The sequence below is a fragment of the Vulpes lagopus genome, chromosome 7 (assembly GCF_018345385.1).
Source record: "Vulpes lagopus strain Blue_001 chromosome 7, ASM1834538v1, whole genome shotgun sequence".
Classification (NCBI taxonomy): Eukaryota; Metazoa; Chordata; class Mammalia; order Carnivora; family Canidae; genus Vulpes; species Vulpes lagopus.
In genome coordinates this window covers 10,228,759-10,251,476 of record NC_054830.1, presented here as the reverse complement: position 1 = coordinate 10,251,476, position 22,718 = coordinate 10,228,759, and the positions used below count along the sequence as shown (strand labels likewise).

At 41.0% G+C, this 22,718-nt stretch overlaps 1 protein-coding gene across 3 annotated transcripts in view; it reads right to left on the bottom strand.

Annotated features, from left to right (window-relative positions):
* LOC121494395 (adhesion G protein-coupled receptor E2) overlaps positions 1 to 22,718 on the bottom strand; it is a 46,592-nt gene that overhangs the window by 6,188 nt on the left and 17,686 nt on the right. For 2 of the 3 annotated variants that reach the window (XR_005988802.1, XR_005988803.1), the window contains exons 12-15: positions 20,950 to 21,147; positions 20,449 to 20,667; positions 16,683 to 16,749; positions 16,361 to 16,430 (exon numbers count right to left, since the gene is read on the bottom strand). Coding sequence is in view for 1 of the 3 variants with exons in the window: in XM_041760770.1 (XP_041616704.1) it covers positions 14,867 to 14,977; positions 15,063 to 15,231; positions 16,339 to 16,430; positions 16,683 to 16,749; positions 20,449 to 20,667; positions 20,945 to 21,147 (861 nt within the window). In the remaining 2 variants the exon portion in view is untranslated. Of the gene's footprint in view, positions 1 to 14,866; positions 14,978 to 15,062; positions 15,232 to 16,338; positions 16,431 to 16,682; positions 16,750 to 20,448; positions 20,668 to 20,944; positions 21,148 to 22,718 lie in introns of those variants that run through there. The other variant, XM_041760770.1, reaches the window with a different exon arrangement.

Genomic DNA, 22,718 nt, shown 5'->3' with positions numbered 1-22,718 from the left:
AACCCCAATTAAACATAGATTTTTCCTTCTGAGGGTGTCATTTATTTCCCTTAACCTTTCCTCATGATCTTTTCATTGTTTTTCTCTTTTTTTCCTCAGTTTCCTTCCTTGCCATCAACTTGTCTACTATGTCACTCACTCGTTCTTCTACCTCGTTAACCCTCGTCTTTAGGACCTCTAGATTGGATTGCATCTCATTTAATTGATTTTTAATTTCTGCCTGATGAGATCTAAATTCTGCAGTCATGAAGTCTCTTGAATCCTTTATGCTTTTTTCTAGAGCCACCAGTAACTTTATAATTGTGCTTCTGAATTGGCTTTCTGACATTGAATTGTAATCCAAATTTTGTAACTCTGTGGGAGAGAGGACTGTTTCTGATTCTTCCTTTGAGGTGAGTTTTTCCTTCTAGTCAGTTTGTTCAGTGCAGAGTGGCCAAAAACAAGTTGTATTGGGAAAAGGAGAAAAAGAGAGAAAAGAAAAAAGAAAAGAAGAAGGAGGAGGAGGAGGAGATGAAGAAGAAGGAAGAAGAAGAAGAAGAAGAAGAAGAAGAAGAAGAAGAAGAAGAAGAAGAAGAAGAAGAAGAAGAAGAAAGAAGGAGGAGGAGGAGGAGAAACGACAAATACCCACCATTTGCTTCAACATGGATGGAACTGGAGGGTATTATGCTGAGTGAAATAAGTCAATCGGAGAAGGACAAACAGTGTATGTTCTCATTCATTTGGGGAATATAAATAATAGTGAAAGGGAATATAAAGGAAGGGAAAAGAAATGTTGGGAAATATCAGGAAGGGAGACAGAACATAAAGACTCCTAACTCGGGGAAACGAACTAGGGGTGGTGGAAGGGGAGGAGGGCGGGTGTTGGAGGGGAATGGGTGACGGGCACTGAGGTGGACACTTGACGGGATGAGCACTGGGTGTTTTTCGGTATGTTGGTAAATTGAACACCAATAGAAATTAATTTAAAAAGAAGAAAGAAGAAGAAGAAGAAGAAGAAGAAGAAGAAGAAGAAGAAGAAGAAGAGAGAGAGAGAGAGAGAGAGAGAGAAAGGGGGGAAGCAAACAGAAAATAAAAAACAAGGGGGAATATCCTCTGATTCTATATACTGTAAATCCCTCGACTTCCCATGGAACTTTCCAGTGCTGCTTGGTCAACAACTTGCTTTTCCCGTCTGTCTAGCTGGTCTTCTGTGGGAGGGGCCTGCTGTGCTGATTCTCAGGTGTGAGCACCTCGGGGAGCTGCTCACCCCCCTGCCTGGTGCACAGCTCAGTGGGAGTTGTTTATCCTGTTTATCCTATGAGGCCACTGTGAGGCTCAATGGGGGGTTGTTTATCCTGTGAGGCCCCAGGAGGAACCACAACAGTGGCGGTGGCCAGCTCTCCAGCCCTGGAGTTAGCTCTAGCAGTAACTACCGCAGCTCTCAGTCTGCAGGGGCCTGGATGCTCCCGGGGGCGGGGGCTGCTGATCTGAACAGTTCGGCCGCCAGGGCAGGAGCGTCCTTGCTCTCCTGTGTCCTCCCAGCCTCTGCCTGTCCCAGGGGGAGTGCCGGATCCTGCGCCATGTCCCCCAGCACCCTGGGCTCCAGGGCTTGCACCGCTGGAATCGGGCTCCCGGGTCGCACAGCCCCCTCTGCAGGGCCACCGCCGGAGCCGCCTCTGAGCTGCTCCCGGGTCCAGCCATGCGCTAGCTGCAGCCCTTTAGGGAGCTCGGCTGTGGGGTGTGGCGTGCTCTCCCCTGGGGCACAGGTGCTCTGTTAGTGCCCCTGGGACTCTGAGGGCATCCCCGCCCCTCCTGGGTCCTGCCCGAGCTCCCTGCAAGTGGGCCTTTCCTTCTGGGATGATTGGTGAAGCTCCTGCTTCTCTGGGCCTGGGCTTTCCTGTCCTGGGGGCACTCGCTGGGGGCCTCAGCCAGGCTCCTGGCGGGGCCCCTCCCCCTCGGATGCTTTTTATTTCTTTATTTTTTTTCCTACCTTGAAAGAAGCGCAAACTCTTCTCACTCTAGCATTCCAGCTGTTCTCTCTTTATATCTCAGGCTGAATTCATAGGTTTTCAGGATGATTTGAAAGTTATCTAGGTAATTTGGTGGGGACAAGTGACTTGGGGACCCTACTCTTCCCCATCTTGCCCCCTCCTCCTGGAGTATACATTTTAACAGGCAAAAAAAATCAAAAGAAGAATGATATTTTGTGTTATATGAACATTCCATGAAATTTAAATTCAGTGTCTAAAAATAAAGTTTTATTAAAACACAGTCATGATCGTCATTTCTGAGTGTCTACGGCAGTTTTCATGCTACAATGGCAGTTAAATTGTTGCTACAGATCGTAGCAGAGATGGTTAATTTTATATGTCAACCCAACTAGGCCAAAAGTTGCCAGATAGCTGGTTAACATGAATTTTGGGTGCATCTGTACAGGTTTTCAAGAAAGGATTACCATTTCCGTGGACTAGATAAAACAGAAGCCCCTCTCCAATGTGGATGGCTATCATCCAATCCCTTGAAGGCCTGAATAAATTTTTTTATTTTTATTTTTTTAAGATTTTATTTATTTACTCATGATAGAGAGAGAGAGAGAGAGAGAGAGAGAGGCAGAGATACAGGCAGAAGAAGCAAGCTCCATGACGGGAGCCCAACGTGGGACTTGATCCTGGGACTACAGCGCCAAAGGCAGGCACTGAACTCCTGAGCCACCCAAGGATCCCCTAAATCCTTTTTAAAATGTGGAGGAAGTTTGAGTTAATTCAGTCTGGTAAATTGACTGGGACATACATCTTCTACAATCAACAGACTCAAATCTCAGGACTTCAGACACAGTGTGGAATCTACACCATCAGTTCTCAGGCTCTCAGGCCTTTAAACTAAACCACTAACTTTCCTGGGTCTCCAGGTTGCAGACAACAGACTATGGGACTTAAATCCATAATCATGTGAGCCAATACCTCATTATAAATCCCTTCATAAAAACACGCGTGTCCTGTTGGTTCTATTTCTCTGGATAACCTTGACTAATGTCTAATGTGACTAATACACTAGCCCACAAACCCAAAATATACATTTCATGATCAGAGTTTTCCATTTATATCATCTATGAGGATAAAACAAGATGGTGACTGAAATGGTCTATGCTTCAGTTATCCAGGTTTAGAGACAAGATTTGTAGGAATCTTTCAGTCTCTGAGTCCACTATAGCTCCAAAAATCACTTATTTTCTCCTGAAATCTCAATGAAGGTTAAACCTATGTCTCTCATGATCACTCCCTTGGACCTAGTGAGAAATCAATATCTTTGAAAGCATGAATAATTAAGCCCACAGAACACAGAACAAAGAAATTTCAAAATCCAGACTCTGGGGTGAACATGTCCATTCTCATGGTTGCTGTGGTTAGGAAAATCCATTGAGGTAGGTTTTCCTGCTCATAGACGTTCAGCATCTAGAAGCATCTTTGTAGGAAGAAGAGGCTTCAGAAAAGGTTGTAAACAAAGTGACCAAGAAATTGGTCCACAGATGGCTCTTTACATGTTGAGAGTTTTCTAAGCACACAAATTCCAGATTTTGCAGGCATTGTGTATCAAGCAAGATTGACTTCTTTCACACTGTTGACATGGTGAATTTCTTGAAATACACACACAATGAAGTCTTGTTTATCCTCTTTCAAGGGCTCAGAGATTAACAGTTCCAATTTTCCATGGGATAAGAGGATATAATTTAACAGATATTTTAATTAACCTAGAAAAAAATAATATTTTAGAAATGAAATACGAGACTACAGAAAGAGAATGTTATATTTTCCTTTGGTGGACCTGGGTGGCTCAGTCAGTTGAGCACCTGACTCTTGGCTTTGGCTAGGGTCTTAATCTCAGAGTCATGTGATCAAATCACATTTAAGAAGATCTCAATCACAATGTTTCCTTGCCAGATGGATATTTCAGATTAAAACAAAAAGCCACATCAGATTACATTTTGCAACACCCTGGTCTTCTTTTACTCTATACTTCCTAATCCCCAAAATACAGAAGGTAAGAGCAATGGAATGTGTGACAGAAAAAATGATCTGTTTCAAGGTATCAAGATTATATATATATATATATATATATATATATATATATATATACCCACCCTAATTCCTCTGCGATTTGTGAAATATTGCTTTACACATAGAGAAATAAAGGAGGTCGGTGGTAAGTTAACACAAGGTGGGACACATCACCTGTTTTCAATCACCAATGATGTAAAGGAGAAAAACACAAAATTCTCCTTGTTATGCCTTATCCTTTCCATTTCCAATATGAGGTAGTTGTTTCCGGGTCCATAGTGCGATTTCTGATGTTTGAGTTAGGCAGCTTCACATGCTTATCTTTACACAATAAGCTTACAAAACTTGTGCCTCGTGGAAATATTCAGAACTAAACACAAGAGCAAATATTGTGCTTTTCTTGACCAAGGCTTCAGGAAGCCACAGAGGACATGACAGGATCGGGCGGGGGGGGTGGGGAGACACTAATATCTTTAAACACCAGACACACAAATTTGAGGAGACAGGAGAGGACACACCACATTAAGGAATGGATTTCCTTTCCTTGGCCTTTTGTGTACAGAATGTATATGAAAGAGTTGATCAGATGATTCACACTTTAGATACCTTCCTTGGCTATGTGTGTGTATTTTTCTCACAGAGAGTATGTTCCTATAATGTGTATATCATCTCAGGAGGAGGGAGTGATACTTACTCAAATACCATCTATCATGAGGCAGATTTTGGTGGTTCTACAATAAGCAAACCAAACCTATGTACAGTAGTTATGGTAGACAAAATAATGATTCCCCCAAAGATGCCTACGTTCTAATCTCTGGATCCTGTGAATATGTAACATTACATGGGAAAAAAATGGACTTTGTAGAAAAAAATTAAGTATCTTAGATGGGGTGTGAGAATGTAAAGACTACAGTCTTCATAAGAGAAAGAGGGAGACAGGAGAGGAGGAAATACAGGAAAGAAGATACAATGACAGAAATAGGAGAATGATGCCGGGTGCTATGGTTGAGTGTTTGTCTTTGCCTCAGGTCATGATCCTGGGGTTCTGGGATCAAGTCCAGCATCAGGCTCCCCACAGAGAGCCTGCTTCTCCCTCTATGTATATCCTTTCAGGTCTGGTCCGGTCTTTCAGTCCAGACCTGTTTCAGTCAGTATATCTACACAATGCTCTTGGATCATAAAGAAATACTTGGGTCTTAATAAGTAGATGTGAAGGTCATTAATAAAACCACAAGGCTGATGGGAAGCCTGGGTGGCTCAGCGGTTTAGTGCCTGCCTTTAGCCCAGGGCGGGATCCTGGAGGCACTGGATTGAGTCCCACATTGGGCTCCCTGCATGGAGTCTGCTTCTCCCTCTGCCTGTGTCTCTGCCTCTCTCTCTCTCTCTGTCTCTCTCTGTCTCTCTGTCTCTCTGTCTCTCTGTCTCTCATGAATAAATAAATAAAATCTTTAAAAAAAAACACAAGGCTGAGAAGTAACTTGAAATTTGCAAGAAAAGGGGGCATCATTACCAAATCAGTAGTTTATTCTCCTGTCTTATTACCCTCCTGGTCAGGCAATTCATTCCATTATTTATTCCTTCACTTGTTGGCTCTCTAGACCATTAATGAGCACTGGGAAAATTAGAAAGAGACTGATGAGCAAGACAGTTCCTGCACCTTCTGCAGCTGCACTTTGTTCATTTAATTTAAACAATCATGCAGCAGTTATGTATCGAGCATTTCTATGTGCCTGGCACCATGTGAAATGCTGGGGATACATTAGAGGGAAAAACCAACATGGCACCTGTTGGGCCTGAAATCTACAGGGAAGACAGACACAATCAAATAGTAAAAACCAATACTAAAATGACTCTGACAAATGCTCTGCAGAAAAGGCACAGGGGCCGTCAGAATGAAAAATAAGAGAACCTGACTTAACCTTAGCAGGAAGAGAAGGCTTCTTGGAGGAATGGACACGTGAACTGAGATGTGAAGGCTGGCATACTTTTGAATCAAGGAAAACAAGAGTGTTTCAAGGACAAGGAATATGTGCAAAGCCTTTGTACCAAAGAGGGATAGTGAATTTAAAAAATTGAAAGAGGGAAAATTGCTTAGCAGGGAAATCAAGCAGAATCGCAGGAGGGGCAGTGGAGCCTCCATTCTCCCAGAGTCACTAACAGAGGAAGTGCGCCAGGGGGAGAGCGCAACGCACACCGCGGGCCAATCTCGGTTAAGGGCTGGAGCCCGCACCCAGCGGGGCCTCGGGTAGAAGCCAGTGGGTCAGGCGGGAGCTCCAGACGGAGGGGTCTGTACCCTGCTGCTGTCGGGAGCCACGGCCCAGGAGGGCAATTCCAGCAACACAGGTCCCGGATCCCAGGTGCCCAGTGGACAAAGTGATAATCCTGCACTCCCCCTGGCACAGGTGGAGGTGGGGAGGGCACAGGGCAGCAAGGACCCTCTGACACCTGGCGCCCCCAAACTGTGCAGATCAGCACCCCCGCTCTGGGAGCATCTAGGCCAGTGCGGACTGGGAGACTGCAGTAGTTACTGGGGGGGGAGCTGACCCTGCCAGAGCTGGAGACCTGGCTGCCACCAGTGTTGTTATTCCTCCTTGTGTCACCTGTGCCTGAGAGGGGCGGGGCCTCCAAGGAACAGAGGCCTCACAGGGTAAACAGCTCCCACTGAGCCCAGCACCCGGCGGGGGGCGGAGCAGCTCCCCCAGGTGCACACACCTGAGAATCAGCACAGCAGGACCCTCCCCCAGAAGACCCGCTAGAAGGACAGGGGAAGAGCAAATTCTTGACCAAGCAGCCCTGGAAAGCTTCAGGGGAAGTCGAGGGATTTACAGTACAAAGAACTAGAGGGTACTCCTATTTTTTTTCATTTTTCCAGTACAACTCATTTTTATATCAGACTATAAATTTCCAATATTTTTTTCTTTTCCCACCTTAACTACAATATTTTACCACCTTTTCATTTTTAAGTTTCTTCCTTTTTGACTTTCATACTTCTACAATTACAGGTTTTAGATATATTTTCACTTCTAGATTCCCTTCAACATATTCAACTTATTTTGGGGAGATATTTTGTTGTTGTTGTTGTTGTTGTTGTTGTTGTTATTTTGTGTTTTTTATTTTCTCTGCCTCATTTTGTTCTACAATGGCAGAAGTTAATACCTTCTAAAACAAGGCCAGCATGCACCCAGAATCAAGTGGTATACCATACTGGTTCATTCTGTGAGATTCCTCATTCCCATTCTGCCCCCCCCCCCCCGTTTTATCTTATTTATGTTTTGGTGGTCAATGTTGGGGCTTTCTACAAGTGTTTCTGGTTTATATAAATTTGGGACTGGGCATCTTCTAACATACAGAACTTAATATACTCAGAACCAAGAGGATCACCCTCTAGGACCCCTCAGGGAGACTACATTCTCCCTCCACTACAACTTTGTCACTACCACCATCTCCCAGTCCCCCCTTTTTTCCTTCTCATTATTTTTTTCTTATTTTTTCTCTTTACATTTGTTTTTTTCTCTTCTTTTTTCTCTTTTCTTTTTTTTTTTTTCTTCTTCTTTGGGATTCTTGGCCTTTTTTTACTACTTTGTTTTATTTTTTAGATGTATTAATTGGCAACTTTAATATTAATGAAGTACTTAAGATATTTTATATGACATTAAATATTATTAAATATTTAGCAATTTTTAGTTCTGTAGCATTTAAGATCTGTTACTACAAAAATATAATTACATATAACAAATGAAGAAGGATTTTTATAAAAACTAACTTCATAATTCGCTTTAAGAATTTGTGGAATTCTACATATTGTTTACCTCATCTATGCAAATAACTTTTCCTTATTTCTGGGAAATCATTTCTTTTTATTTCAATTCCACAAGCAGCTTTATTTTTATATATATAAATTTATTTTTATTGGTGTTCAATTTGCCAGCATATAGAATAACACCCAGTGCTCATCCTGTCAAGTGCCCACCTCGGTGCCCGTCACCCAGTCACCCCCAACCCCTGCCCACCTCCCCTTCCACCACCCCTAGTTCGTTTCCCAGAGTTAGGAGTCTTTCATGTTCTGTCTGGGAAATCATTTCTCATAACATGGATCACTTCTCATAACAAATGCTTTATTTACTTACTTTTTGATTTAAAAATATTTCATTACTAAAAAATGTTAGCCATGATCTGAGATTTCAGTGAATTGTAATCACTGATCACAGATCACTGTAACAAATAAAATAATAATTGAAAAATTAAAATATTGTAAGAATTACAAAAATGTGGCACAGAGACACGAAGTGAGTAAGTGCTATTAGAAAAATGGCAGCAATAGATTTTTTTGACATAGGGTTGCCACAAACCTTCAGTCTGAAAAAAACACAGTATCTGAGAAAGGCAATAAAGTGGCATGAAATAAAACAAGGTATGGTTGTACCTAAGAATAGAATTACTGGGTCATGTAGCTCTTTGCTTAACATTTTGAAGAACTACCAAACTGTTTTCAAAAGATACTGTACCATTTTATGCTCCAATCAACAAGGTATGAGAATTTTCATTTCTCCATATTCTCACTACTGCTATGTTTATTTTTAATCAGTAACATTAGAGACATATCTTTACTGTCTATCTAAAGGTATTCTTGGCATTGTCATTGTATGAGTTAATAAAATAAATCTCTGGTTTTGTACCAGGAGACGAATATCTTTGGTGAGGTTATCCACCCTTGGTCTACCTTTTCCATGTGCCATGATCAAATCAAGATGGCTCACTTCAAAATAATGCTTTATAAACTAAATGATGAACTTTTGTGTATGAAGTGAAAGGGAAAGAAAAACGGAGTGGATTGTAAAAGTTGATCTGAACAATAATTTTTTTAGCACCAAATGCTTAAAAAACAGTAAAAAAAAAAAAGAATTTGTGGAATTCTGATGTTAATTTTTTTATTGGAGTTCAATTTGCCAACATATAGCATATCACCCAGTGCTCATCCTGTCAAGTGCCCCCCTCACTGCCCGTCCCCCAGTCACCCCAACCGCCCACCCACCTCCCTTTCCACTACCCCTCTTGTTTCTCTTCAGATCATATAAATCTTTCACCTTTTATGACTTTGTTTTAAAATTTGTTTTTCTTTAGTGGTCCTTTTGTTTTATTTCAGTCCGATATTTGTTTTCAATTTCTGGTCTCTGACCTTGTCAGAATAATCTGGGGTGAAATTTATTAGATTGTGTTTGATATTCTGGACTCAGCCCGCTCATACAACCACTCTGTACTGAGCAAAATGACTAGAAGGAAGAACTCACCACAAAAGAAAGAATCAGAAACAGTTCTCTCTGCCACAGAGTTACAGAATTTGGATTACAATTCCATGTCAGAAAGCCAATTCAGAAGTACAATTATCAAGCTACTGGTGGCTCTGGAAAAAAAGCATAAAGGATTCAAGAGACTTCATGACTGCAGAATTTAGATCTAATCAGGATGAAATTAAAAATCCATTAAATGAGATGCAATCCAAACTGGAGGTCCTAATGATGAGGGCTAATGAGATGGAAGAAAGAGTGAGTGACATAGAAGGCAAGTTGATGGCAAGGAAGGAAGCTGAGGGAAAAAAAGAAAAACAATTAAAAGACCATGAAGAAAGGTTAAGGGAAATAAATGATAGTCTCAGAAGGAAAAATCTACATTTAATTGGGGTTCCCAAGGGCGCTGAAAGGTACAGAGGGCCAGAAAGCATATTTGAACAAATCATAGATGAGAACCTCCCTAAATTGAGGAAGATAACAGGCATGAATGCCTGAACAAGACCCAGGAGATAGAGAGGTTTCCCAAAAAAAAATTAGTAAAAACCATTCAGCACCTCAACATTTAATAGTGAAACTTGCAAATTCCAAAGATAAAGAGAAAATCCTTAAAGCAGCAAGAGACAATAAATCCCTAACTTAAATGGGGAGAAATATTAGATTAACAGCAGACCTCTCCTCAGAGACCTGGCAGGCCAGAAAGGGCTGGCAGGTTATATTCAAGGTCGCAAATGAGAAGAACATGCAGCCAAGAATACTCTATCCAACAAGGCTCTCATTCAGAATAGAAGGAGACATAAAGAGCTTCCAAGATAGGCAGAAACTGAAAGAATATGTGACCACCAAACCAGCTCTGCATGAAATATTAAGGAGGACCTTGTAAAGAAAGAGGAAGCCCAAAGAAATAATCCACAAAAACAGGGACTGAATAGGTATTACAATGACACTAAATTCATATCTTTCAATAGTAACTCTAAACGTGAATAGGCTTAATGATCTCATCAAAAGGTGCAGGGTTTCGAACTGAATAAAAAAGCAAGACCCATCTATTTGCTGTCTATAAGAGACTCATTTGAGACCTAAGGACAACTACAGCCTGAAAATGAAAGGTTATAGAACCATTTATCATTCAAATGGTCCTCAAAAGAAAGCTGGGGTAGCAGTCCTCATATCAGATAAATTAAAGTTTGTCCCAAAGACTGTAGTAAGAGATGAAGAGGGACACTATATCATACTCAAAGGGTCTATCCAACAAGAAGACCTAATAATCATGAATATTTATGCCCCTAATGTGGGAGCTGCCAAGTGTATCAATTAATAACCGAAGTTAAGACATACTTAGATAATAATATACTAATAGTAGGAGACTTCAACACTGCCTTTTCTGCAAATGACAGATATTCTAAGCACAACATCAGCAAAGAAACAAGAGCTTTGTTTTTTTTAAGATTTTATTTATTTATTCATGAGACACACACACACATACAGAGAGAGAGAGAGAGGCAGAGACACAGGCAGAGGGAGAAGCAGGCCCCACGCAGGGAGCCCGACATGGGACTCGATCCAGGGTCTCCAGGATCACACCCTGAGCTTAAGGTTGTGCTAAACTGCTGAGCCACCCAGACTGCCCAAAACAAGAGCTTTTAAATGATACACTGGACCAGATGGATTTCACAGATATTTACAGAACTTTGCATCCAAACGCAACTGAATACACATTCTTCTCAAGCACACAGGGAACTTTCTCCAGAATAGACCACATAATGGGTCACAAATCAGGTCTCAACTGATACCAAAAGATTGGTATTGTCCCCTGCATATTTTTAGAACATAATGCTTTGAAACTAGAACTCAATCACAGGAAGAAATTTGGAAAAACGCAAACATGTGGAGGTTAAAGAGCATCCTGCTTTGGTGAATGGGTAATTAAAAGGAAATAAGAGAAGAATTGAAAAGATTCATGGAAACTATAAAGGGCTAGTTTCCAAATCTATAAAGAACTTATTAAACTCAACAGCAAAGAAACAAACAATCCAGTCATGAAATGGGCAAAAGACATGAACAGAAATCTCACAGAGGAAGACATAGACATGGCCAACACACACATGAGAAAATGCTCTGCATCACTTGCCATCAGGGAAATACAAATCAAAACCACAATTAGATACCACCTCACACCAGTGAGAATGGTGAAAATTAACAAGGCAGGAAACCACAAATGTTGGAGAGGATGCGGAGAAAGGGGAACCCTCTTACGCTATTGGTGGGAATGTGAACTGGTGCAGCCACTCTGGAAAACTGTGTGGAGGTTCCTCAAAGAGTTAAAAATAGACCTGCCCTATGATCCAGCAATTGCACTGCTGGGGATTTACCCCAAAGATACAGATGCAATGAAACGCCAGGATACCTGCACCCCAATGTGTATAGCAGCAATGTCCACAATAGCCAAACTGTGGAAGGAGCCTTGGTGTCCATCAAAAGATGAATGGCAAAAAAAATGAAAGATGAATGGATAAAGAAGATGTGGTTTATGTATACAATGGAATATTACTCAGCCATTAGAAACGACAGATACCCACCATTTGCTTCGACGTGGATGGAACTGGAGGGTATTATGCTGAGTGAAATAAGTCAGTTGGAGAAGGACAAACATTATATGGTCTCATTCATTTGGGGAATATAAAAAATAGTGAAAGGGAATAAAGGGGAAAGGAGAAAAAATAAATGGGAAATATCAGAAAGGGGTACAGAACACGAAAGACTCCTAACTCTGGGAAATGAACTAGGGGTGGTGGAAGGGGAGGTGGGCGGGGGGTGGGGGTGACTGGGTGGTGGGCACTGAGGTGAGCACTTGACGGGATGAGCACTGGGTGTTATTCTGTATGTTGACAAATTGAACACCAATAAAAATAAATTTATTTTTTAAAAAAAGATTCATGGAAACTAATGAAAATGAAAATGCAACCACTCAAAATCTTTGGGATACAGCAAAAGGAGTCCTAAGAGGGAAATACCTCGCAATACAAGCATCCCTCACAAAACTGGAAAAAACTCAAATACACAAGCTAACCTGGCACCTAAAGGAACTGGAAGAAAGAACAGCAAATAAAACTTACACCAAACAGAAGAAGAGAGTTAATAAAACTGAGTTAGAGGTGTCTTCACGATATAGGAAATAAGCTATAAATACTCATCTAGATCTCAGAGATCAAATGGAGAAATATATATTGCTGTCATTTGTATCTAGGTGGTAACTGAACCTAAAAAATAGATGCTATTGTCTAGGTGGAAAGGACCTAGTGAGACCTGAAGTCATTCTGGAACTGATCCATTGGATGGAGCCATAAACGGAACAAAGAGGTAAAAGGTAGGGAGAATGGAAGAAAGACATAGAAATAAATGTATGTGAGTAGAATCTAGAGGAGATAATGATGGAGTGTTTCATCAGAAAAGATGAGGGCAGGGGATCCCTGGGTGGCTCAGCGGTTTAGCACCTGCCTTTGGCCGGGGGCGCGATCCTGGAGTCCCGGGGTGGAGTCCCGCATCGGGCTCCCTGGGTGGAGCCTGCTTCTCCCTCTGCCTGTGTCTCTGGCTCTCTCTCTCTCTCTCTCTCTCTCTCTCTCTCTCTGTGTGTGTGTGTGTGTGTGTGTGTGTATGTGTGTGTGTGATGGATAAATAAATAAAATATTTTTTAAAAAAAGAAAAGAAAAGATGAATATTGTCCCAAGTTTCTGAAAAAACTTTTTAGGAACATGGAGATCATTGTAGATCTAAGAGATGTTTGTTTGGGTGGCATGATAGGGTAAAGAAACCATATTTGCAAGAGGTGCAGGAGGAGGAAGTGAGTATAAGGCAAGGAAATGGAGACAGAGAAAGAAGTCAACTCTTGGCTGATAGCTAAAAAGGAAACAAGTAGTGCATGATTTTAAGATGGGACAGAACCAAACATGTTTGCAGAACTGTGAAAGAATACTTTAAGACTGTGACATAAGGAGAGCAAGAGAGAGGGAGAATGTGTGAAGAATAACTTAAAGATAATTACCTTTAAGCCATGAAGAATGGGATTAAAGAGTAGGTGGAAGCACTCGACGTAGAGGTGGAGAGAAATTGCACCAATGATAAGGGACTGTGGACAGGATGCATGCTGACGTTTGGTTGGTATGGCCAACGACATAGACTTCACCGGGTGTCATCAGATGACTCTGAATTCTCTATGAAATAGGTGGTAAGACATTTACTGAGGAAGGGGGAGGAGACAGAAGATTCAGCGGCAGAACCAGTGCCAGTGGAGGCTGGGAGAACAAGGTAATGAGAGAAATACAGGAAGACTTCCTGGCAGGAGAGTAAGTTCCTTTAGATGGGAAGGGAGACTCATGGGAGTCTTTTACAGACAATAGAAGAGTTCAGAAACAATAGGTAAATACTCAGTTAAATCTAAACTAGTAAGTGTTGGTTCCTAATAACCATAGCCATGAATTATCCTATGGTATTATTGTTTATCTTCCTGCTTTCCTGGTGGCCACAGGGTACTGAAAATATCAAGCTCTCTGACAAGGTTTCAAAATGCCAGATAACACTTTTTCTGTTTAATTTATAAATATGTACATCAACTTCCCCCATGCTTGCATTTATGTGACTTGCTGCTCAGTGAGATATAGGTGGAGAAAAAAAAAGAGATATAGGTGGAGGTAGAGAAAAAGGATAGGATAACATGGCTTTAAGTAGAATGTGCGTCACTGCTTCAGATCACTGAGTCTTGTTTACCGAGTGGGCATGTCTGGCATACAGCAGGTGCTTCATTAGAGTGTTGATGTGTAAGTGTTAACATGAACACAGCTCCCTAAGAACAAAAAATATTCTAAAACAACCCTTTATTTTTTTAATTTTAATCTTTTTAAATTTATTAAGACTAGCTTGTGGTCCAACATATAATCAATCCTTTTATCTTTTTTTAATTTTTTATTGGAGTTTAATTTGCTAACATATAGCATAACACCCAGTGCTCATCCCACCAAGTGCCTCCCTCAGTGCCCATCACCCAGGCACCCCAATCCCCTACCCACTTCCCCTTCCACTACCTCTTGTTCATTTCCCAGAGTTAGGTGTCTCTCATGTTTTGTCACCCTCACTGATATTTTCACTCATTTTCTCTCCTTTCCCTTTATTCTCCTTCACTAATTTTTATATTCCCCAAATGAATGACACCATATAATGTTTGTCCTTCTCCAATTGACTTATTTCACTCAGCATAATAACCTCCAGTTCCATCCACATCGAAGCAAATAGTGGGTATTTGTCTAAAACAACCCTTTAAAAATATGTCATTGTTAACAGTTTATGAGTCACCATATATTGGCTAATTGAATTCAAATTAAAAAGCAATAAATAAAAATTTTTTAAAATAGTTAATGAGTCAAAAACAAAGTAAGTGAGAGCACTCTAAGGCATATTTTGCTGCACACTAACATTGCTAAGTGGAGTGAGCATATGGTACTCAAGCAGATCACTTAATGAAGTGCTCTGGGAGCAATGCCTGATCTTACTTACCATCATGGGTTTGTTGACACCAGACATGGCCTTGCTGGAAAGTGTGTATTTCTCTGACTCAGCTCTTGTTTTCCTGATTCCTTTGAACCATTTTCCATATTCCTCCCGCACCTGCAGAGGCAAAGTATGCTCTGGATCAGTTCACTGAGATGAGTGAGGATAGGAAGCATCCCAGGTGGGAGCTGGGCAGTAGTACCTGCTGGCTGAGGAGGCAGTACACCAGGAAGATGAAGACACCCTGCAGGCTGTTGATGATGGTGAACAGGTAAGCCATGACGTGGGCAGCTGGACCCACCTGCAGGATGCCCAGGCACCACGTGCAGCCCAGGATGAGGAGCTGAGCTATGGCTTTAAATGTCAGCATCCTGGGTAGGAAGAGAAAGAAGGTTCATGATTCACCCAGGGCAACACAATGAAAGCCATTTCTCACGTCTTCAGTTCATCGATGCTTTGTCTTCCCCTGCTGGTGATGAGTTCTCTGACTGGTGATCAGCTTGAAATTCATTATCAATGATTTCCTATAAAACATGCCACTTTGACAAGGATGGCATTTTGATTTGGATTGGGAGGAGAGGGACATTTCCTAAAGTAATTTTCAAAGGTTTTATGATGCTATATAGAGATCCTGAATTTCATCCAACACTATGGAGAAGGCATTTTGCATCAGGTTCTGTGCTGGGACCTGGGCATTAAAAATAACAAAGGCAATATTTCTATTTTCATTTGGAAAGGATAATGATAGGAAAATGAAAGAACAACATTAAATTTGCACAAACGTTGCTGGAGCAAAGGACTGCCCAAGCCTCCCAGAAGATTTGACATGGAATAGGATTTTCTCCAGAGAGAGGAATGGAAGAGGGGTCAGTAGGAGCCTGAATCGAGGGTGGGGTGTGGAAGTGTAAGCTAGGATGTGGAATTAGTCACAGGCTTTTCTAAGTGCTTCATAGAAAAATAAATGGTCTCTGCACATTAGTCATAGGACTGATGGCAAAAGTCCAAAGAATGTTTATTAACAAATGCCAATTCTTCCTGTTTCTGAGGGAGTCACAAACTGGGGTTAGAAATAGAACAGAGGCAACTTGGTGACTCAGTCAGTTACATGTCTGACTCTTGATTTCAGCTAGATCATGATCTTAGGGTCTTGGGATGGATCCCCAAGTCAAGCTTCCCACTGAATGTGGAGCCTGCAAAAGATTCTCCCCCTCCCTTTCCCTCTTCTATCCCCTCCACCTCTCTCTCTCTCTCTCTCTCTCTCTCTCTCTCTCTGAAAAGAAAAAGCATAGCACATTTGCCCAGGTTGTCAGCATCACACCAGTGAATCTGAGCTATCTTCCATAGAAGAATAGCTTCATCTCTCTACTCAGGTCCCCTCAGAAGACCCTGAGAAGAAGCATCAGGGACTGCTGAGGTACACAGCTTTGCCCTTAGGATCGCACATGTCTCTTGGATTGTCACTCTCTTCTCCATCTTACCTTGTGTTCTGGAGGGTAGATACTTCGCTGTTGAGGGAAGACAGCTTGCTTTTCAAAATCCAGAGGGTCATCAGAAAGAAACCTAAATTGACCTTCAGAAAACCACAGAAGGTTTACTGAATAAAATTTCGATCTGTTCTCTGCATCCTAGCCTGTCCAACATCAGTTCCATATTTAAGTCATTTTCATATTAACTATCAATGGTAGAGTTTGTAGTTTTAAGAATAGTCTTAGAAAACTAAGCAAATCCAGTGACATGCCTGCCTCTGTCACCCTCCCTTAAAATTCTGCTCCTCTAATGACCCCCAGCTGAGCATTAAGGATGCTTTGATGTCATCACTCACAGAGAAGATGGTGCAGATTGGCCCAAGGAAGCTCCATATAAATCTCTCTTCTGGGTTGAGCCAGCAGCTGAGCAAGAGAGCACAAAAATGCATTGGTCCTTAGGAATGTAGAACTATTATGTAAATTCATTCACTCACCAACATTCATTCATTCATCAACAAATACTGAGTGATTCTTTTGTGACAGGCTCTGTGGTTAGCTCTGAAGATACATGATAAAGAAAGTAAATACGGTCTTAAAACCCACAAATCTCACATGGAGCAGAGACACACAATTTGACATACTGCAACAATAAAACAAAAATGTGAGGCTGTAATGTCCACAATAGCCAAACTGTGGAAGGAGCCTCGGTGTCCATCAAAAAATGAATGGATAAAGAAGCTGTGTTTATGTATACAATGGAATATTCCTCAGCCATTAGAAACGACAAATACCCACCATTTACTTCGACATGGATGGAACTGGAGGGTATTTTGCTGAGTGAAATAAGTCAATCAGAGAAGGACAAACATTATATGGTCTCATTCATTTGGGGAATATAAAAAATAGTGAAAGGGAATAGAAGGGAAGGGAGAAGAAATGGGTAGGAAATATCAAAAAGGGAGACAGAACATGAGAGACTCCTAACTCTGGGAAACGAACTAGGGGTGGTGGAAGGGGAGGAGGGCGGGGAGTGGGGGTGACGGTGGCGGGCACTTAGGGGGGGCGCTTGACAGGATGAGCACTGGGTGTTATTCTGTATGTTGGCAAATTGAACACCAATAAAAAATAAATTTATTCTTAAAAAATCAAAAAAATAAAAAATAGAATAAATAAATAAATAAATAAATAAATAAATAAATAAATAAATAAAATGTGAGGCTGTGAGAATGTATCATTGGACATCATGATTAGATGGAAGTCTAAAGGATTAGGATGGCTAAGGATGATTCAATAAGGAAATTATATTTTTGGTTGAGATATGAAGAGTGAATGCTGTCACTGAGATAAACAGTGTTGAAGCCAAGGAGAAGCCCACACACCTGTTAACAGATTTAGAGAGTCCTGTGAATCTAACATGGTTTTAATGGCCTTTTTTGTACTGTTCAATATAATTTTTTTCCATCAGCAAAAGCCCCACCTTGAACCCCACCTCTGCAAAACCCATCCACTTAGTTTTGTATTTTTTTCATGGCATTATTCAGTTTTGTATTATTTCATGGCATTATTTTACATACCATAAGTTCACCCATCTAAACTATCCAGTTCAGTCATCTTTAGAATATCCACAGTGTTGCGTGCCTGCACCAAAATCTAACTTCAGGTTAGATTAGTACCTTAAGATAATTTCAGCTCTTCAAAGAGAAACTTCATTCACTTCATGTGTTCCCCACCTCCACACACTCCATTCCTCCCCTCCCCTCAGGGCACCATTACTCTGCTTTCTCATTCAACAGATTTGCCTGTTCTGAACATTTTACATAAGTGGTATCATCCAATATGTGGTCTTTTATGACTGGATCCTTTCATTTAGCATCATGCTTTCAATGTTATCTGAATTGCAGCACGTTTTTATGGATAGGTTATACTCCTGACTTTTCTTCATAGCTAAATAATATTCTGCTGGATGGATATCCAGCTGCATCTTGGTTATCTATTCTTCACTTCACGGACATTCCAATTATTTCCAATTTTGAAGAGTATGCTATTAGTATTCAGGTACAAGTTTTTTTGTATATTTCTTAAATTTTTTATTGGAGTTTGATTTGCCAACATATAGTATAACATCCAGTGCTCATCCCATCAAGTGCCCCCCTCAGTGCTCAGGTACAAGTTTTTGTGTGAACATACGATTCCATTTGTTTTGGGTAGATATCCTAGCATGTGGTAGCTATACTTTGAACCCTGTGACAAACTGTCCAACCAAGTTCCAAAGTGGCTGCACCATTTTACATTCCAACCACCAATGTATAAGTGTTCCAAATTTTCCACATTGTTACAAACACTTTTTACTGCCTGTCTTTTTTAACCATTTTAACTAATGGGTATGAAGTAACATCTTATTTGTGGTTTTTGACTTGATTTTCCTGATGACTATGGTTGTTGAGCATCTTCTCATGTGATTATTAGTCATTTACATATCATCTTTGGAGGAATGGGTACTAACATATTTTGTCCATTTTTTCATTTTTTATTTATTTAATCTCTACACCCCACATGGGGCTCAAACTCATGACCCCGATATCACGAGTCATGTGCTCCAACTGAGCCAGCCAAGCACCCCCTTTTTTAAACTGAATTATTTGTCTTTTGTTGTTGAGTTGTTTGATTTAGTTTTAACAACAGCGCAAAACAGATGTTCTCTTATGATCACAGATTGGTAATTAATGTATAAAAATCTTAAGTCTATTGTTGAAGGTATTACTGACACACAGTGACAGAATCTACTTTTGATCCAACATTCCGGTAAAGTAGAGAGTGAGCAAGGCACTTCAGAACAATGGAGAGTGTGAAAGGCCGTTTCAGGACAACTAAAGTATAGGCTAAGAAGAATGTAAGCAAGAGGCACCTGGATGGCTCCATCAGTTAAGTATCTGCCTTAAGCTCAGGTCATGATCCCACGGTCATGAGATCAGTCCCCACATTGGGCCCACTGATTCCCTTGCTTGTGCTCTCTCTCTATCTCTGTCAGATGGATGAATAAATCTTTTTGAAAATATAAAAAAAAAAGAAAATGTCTCTAAGGAAGCACTGATTAGAAACTTTGTAGATGAAGTCTTTATATCGATTGTTGTGAATATATTAAAAACACTAAATGTCTAAAACACTAAAGGAAGGGGCACCATGTGGCTCAGTCAGTTAAGTATCCAACTCTAGATTTTGGCTCAGGTCATGATCTTGGGGTCATGGGATGGAGCCCCATGTTGGAATAAGTATGATGCCTGCTTGGGAATCTTTGTTTCTCTCCCTCTGCCCACTGCTACTCATGCTTGCACACTCCCTATCTATCTGTGATTATTCTAAAAACACTAACTTGTATGCCTCTAAAGAGTCTATTTTATTGTGTGTGTCAATAAGAGTAAAAACTAAATAAGAGTAAATAAGAGTAAATAAGAGTAAAAAATAAAGAGTATTTTATTGTGTGTGTCAATAAGAGTAAGAATAAAGAGTCTATTTTATTGTGTGTGTCAATAAGAGTAAAAACACAAAACTGAGCGTTAAAGGTGAAGATAAGAGAGTACAAGTTCTACAGCTTGACTCTCTAGATTTGAAACCCACCTCTGCCACTTACTAGCCATGCACCTGGGGCATTTAATTAAACTATCTGTGGCTCATTTTATTCATCTGTAAAAGGGGGCAAAGGACTGTACCTACTTCATAGTATTAGTGTAAGGATTAAGATAGTTACCACATACAGAAATGGTTGGAAAAATGCATGGCATAAAGGAAGTACCTCATAAATCTTAACTATAATATAATCTATTATATGATTATTTAAATCAACTCTACTTTTGAAATAAAAACACTGTAATATCCTGAAAGATTTGGACAAAGAGTAGATTCAATTTTTTTAACTGATGTCCTAAGCACTTCTTTCAGCTTCAGTTTTGCTATTCAAATGACAGAGCTTTAAAGACATTCTCCTTAACTCTTATCATTTTCCACTAAAAAGATTTCCTAAGAATTCTTACTTCCTATGCCTTCTCTGCATTATTCTCTGGCATAATAAAAAGTGCTACTTTGATTCCAGTGGTGGTCATGATCACATAGAGAATCTGCATTTACCGGGTGGGTGTTCTATAGAGGTGAGGCCTGGATGCAGCAGAAATAGCCACAATTAAAGTTGGGACTCCGTATCCCACAGGGTACATGAGCTTCTTCATAAGCGTGCTCACACTGGAGTAGTTGACCACCATCAGGTTGCGTGCAGTGAGGAAGAGGTGTAGACCCTCCAGCAGCATCCAGGTGAAGGAGGCCAGGTAGAGATAGTGTAAGGCACAGCACCTGGGGGAGGAGAAAAGTGCCATCAGGAGGGATTTTTCAGAGAGGAGGTGGGCCCAGGACCTGTGCCATACCTTGCCATTGAAGTGAGTGCTCCTATATATGGTAGAGTTCTCAGCAGAAGGTTTGTCTTCTAGTTCATTAGTCAATGTGGAATAGGCTACTTACCCCCTCTAACCTCCCCAGAACCCAAGGCCATTTTATTAAGGTACCAATATAGTATGGTACTGTGAACTGAGCGATCCTTGGGGCGGGACAGGGTCTCCTCTGTGAACATGACACTACCTTGATCTCGGTCCGGTCGATGGCCATGAGGAAGAGCAGGTGGGCTAAGAAGAGGCAGATCGAGAGATGCAGGTGGAGGGAGGTGCTGGTGTTCTGGATGGCTTTGCACAGCAGGAAGGTGAGGGCTGCCAGGAGGAGGCACAGCAGAGAGAGGCCCAGCCCCACATAGGTGATCACAGGCAGCACAAGATCCTCTTCCTGGGACCCAGCCAAGAGAAGCAATGAAGACATTATACTTATATTTTCCCTATATGGGGGAATGACTCTTCCATCATTTTTAATTTTATTTATTGACATAGCAACGTCAAGAATGGAGGAACCAGGTAAAATTGTTATGTTATTGAGAGTAGTTCCTTTGGGTTCAGAATGCTACAACTCTATGGGATTCTGACATGATTAATTCAGAGCCTACAAGAATTGAGGGATAGGAGGGTCCTCACTCAAGACAAAGCCCCAGAACTCACAACAGTTTATTTTACTTTACAGATCACCTAAGTAAGTCTTTCGTTATGGTAATCCAGAGGAAGTAACCAGCTTACCTAACCAGGGGAGCAGGCAAACATAGTTCCTAACCCACCTACACTCACTGGCATTCCTGGCCCCCTTGGACCTCTGCCACCACAAAATCATCCTTCTGCAGCCCCTGAGAGCCCTTGTCTACAGATTTCCAGCCCTAAAGTCTCCTGTGATAAGCAGAACTCTAATTTGGCAATGAATGATAGAATGTGTACATACACTTTCTTCCAGATTTTCAGTTAATGCCAGATTGGGTCCTGTGGTGAAAGGATTTTGCAGGTGGAATTTGGGTCCTATGTCAGTTGACTTTAGGGAGGCATTTTATCCTGGGAAGGATGGCCAAATCAGTGAGCCCTCAAAAGCTCTGAGCTCTCCTGAAGAAAAAGACTCAAAGTATGAGAGCATTTGAGGTGAGAGAGCTTCTCCTCCTGGCTACAGGTTACAAATGCTAATATGCTGAAACAGAATACAGAACCCAAAAATGGATTCTCGACTCTATGGCCAACTTATTTTGACAAAACAGGAAACAATATCCAATGGAAAAAAATATTCTCTTCAACAAAATGTGTTGGGATACATGGATAGCCACATGCAGGAGAATGAAACTGGACCACTTTCTTACACCATATGCAAAAATAAACTCAAAAAGGATGAAAGACCTCAATGTGAGACAGGAATCCATCAATTCTAGAAAACACAAGAAACTACCTCCTGGATCTTGCTGCAGCAACTTGTTGCTAGACAGTCTCCAAAGGCAAGAGGAAAAAAAATACCAAAAATGAACCTTTGGTACTTCATCAGAATAAAAAGCTATTGCACAGCCAAGGAAACAGTCAACAAAATTAAAAGACAACCTACAGAATGGGAGAAAATATTTGCAAAAGACTTCTCAGATAGAGGGCTAATATCCAAAATCTATAATGAACATATCAAACTCCACACCTGAAAAACAAACAATCCAGTCAAGAAATGGGCAGAACACATGAAGAGACATTTCTCCAAAGAAGACATATATGGCCAACAAGCACCTGAAAAAATGTTCCACATCACTCGCCATCAAGGAAATACAAATCAAAACCACAAGGAGATACCACCTCATGCCTGTCAGAATGGCTACAATTAACGACTCAGGAAACAACAGATGTTGACAAAGATGTGGAGAAGGGGGAACCCTCTTACACTATAGTGGTTATGGAAATTGGTGCAGCCACTTTCAAAAACAGTGTGGAGGTTCCTCAAAAAGTTAAAGTTAT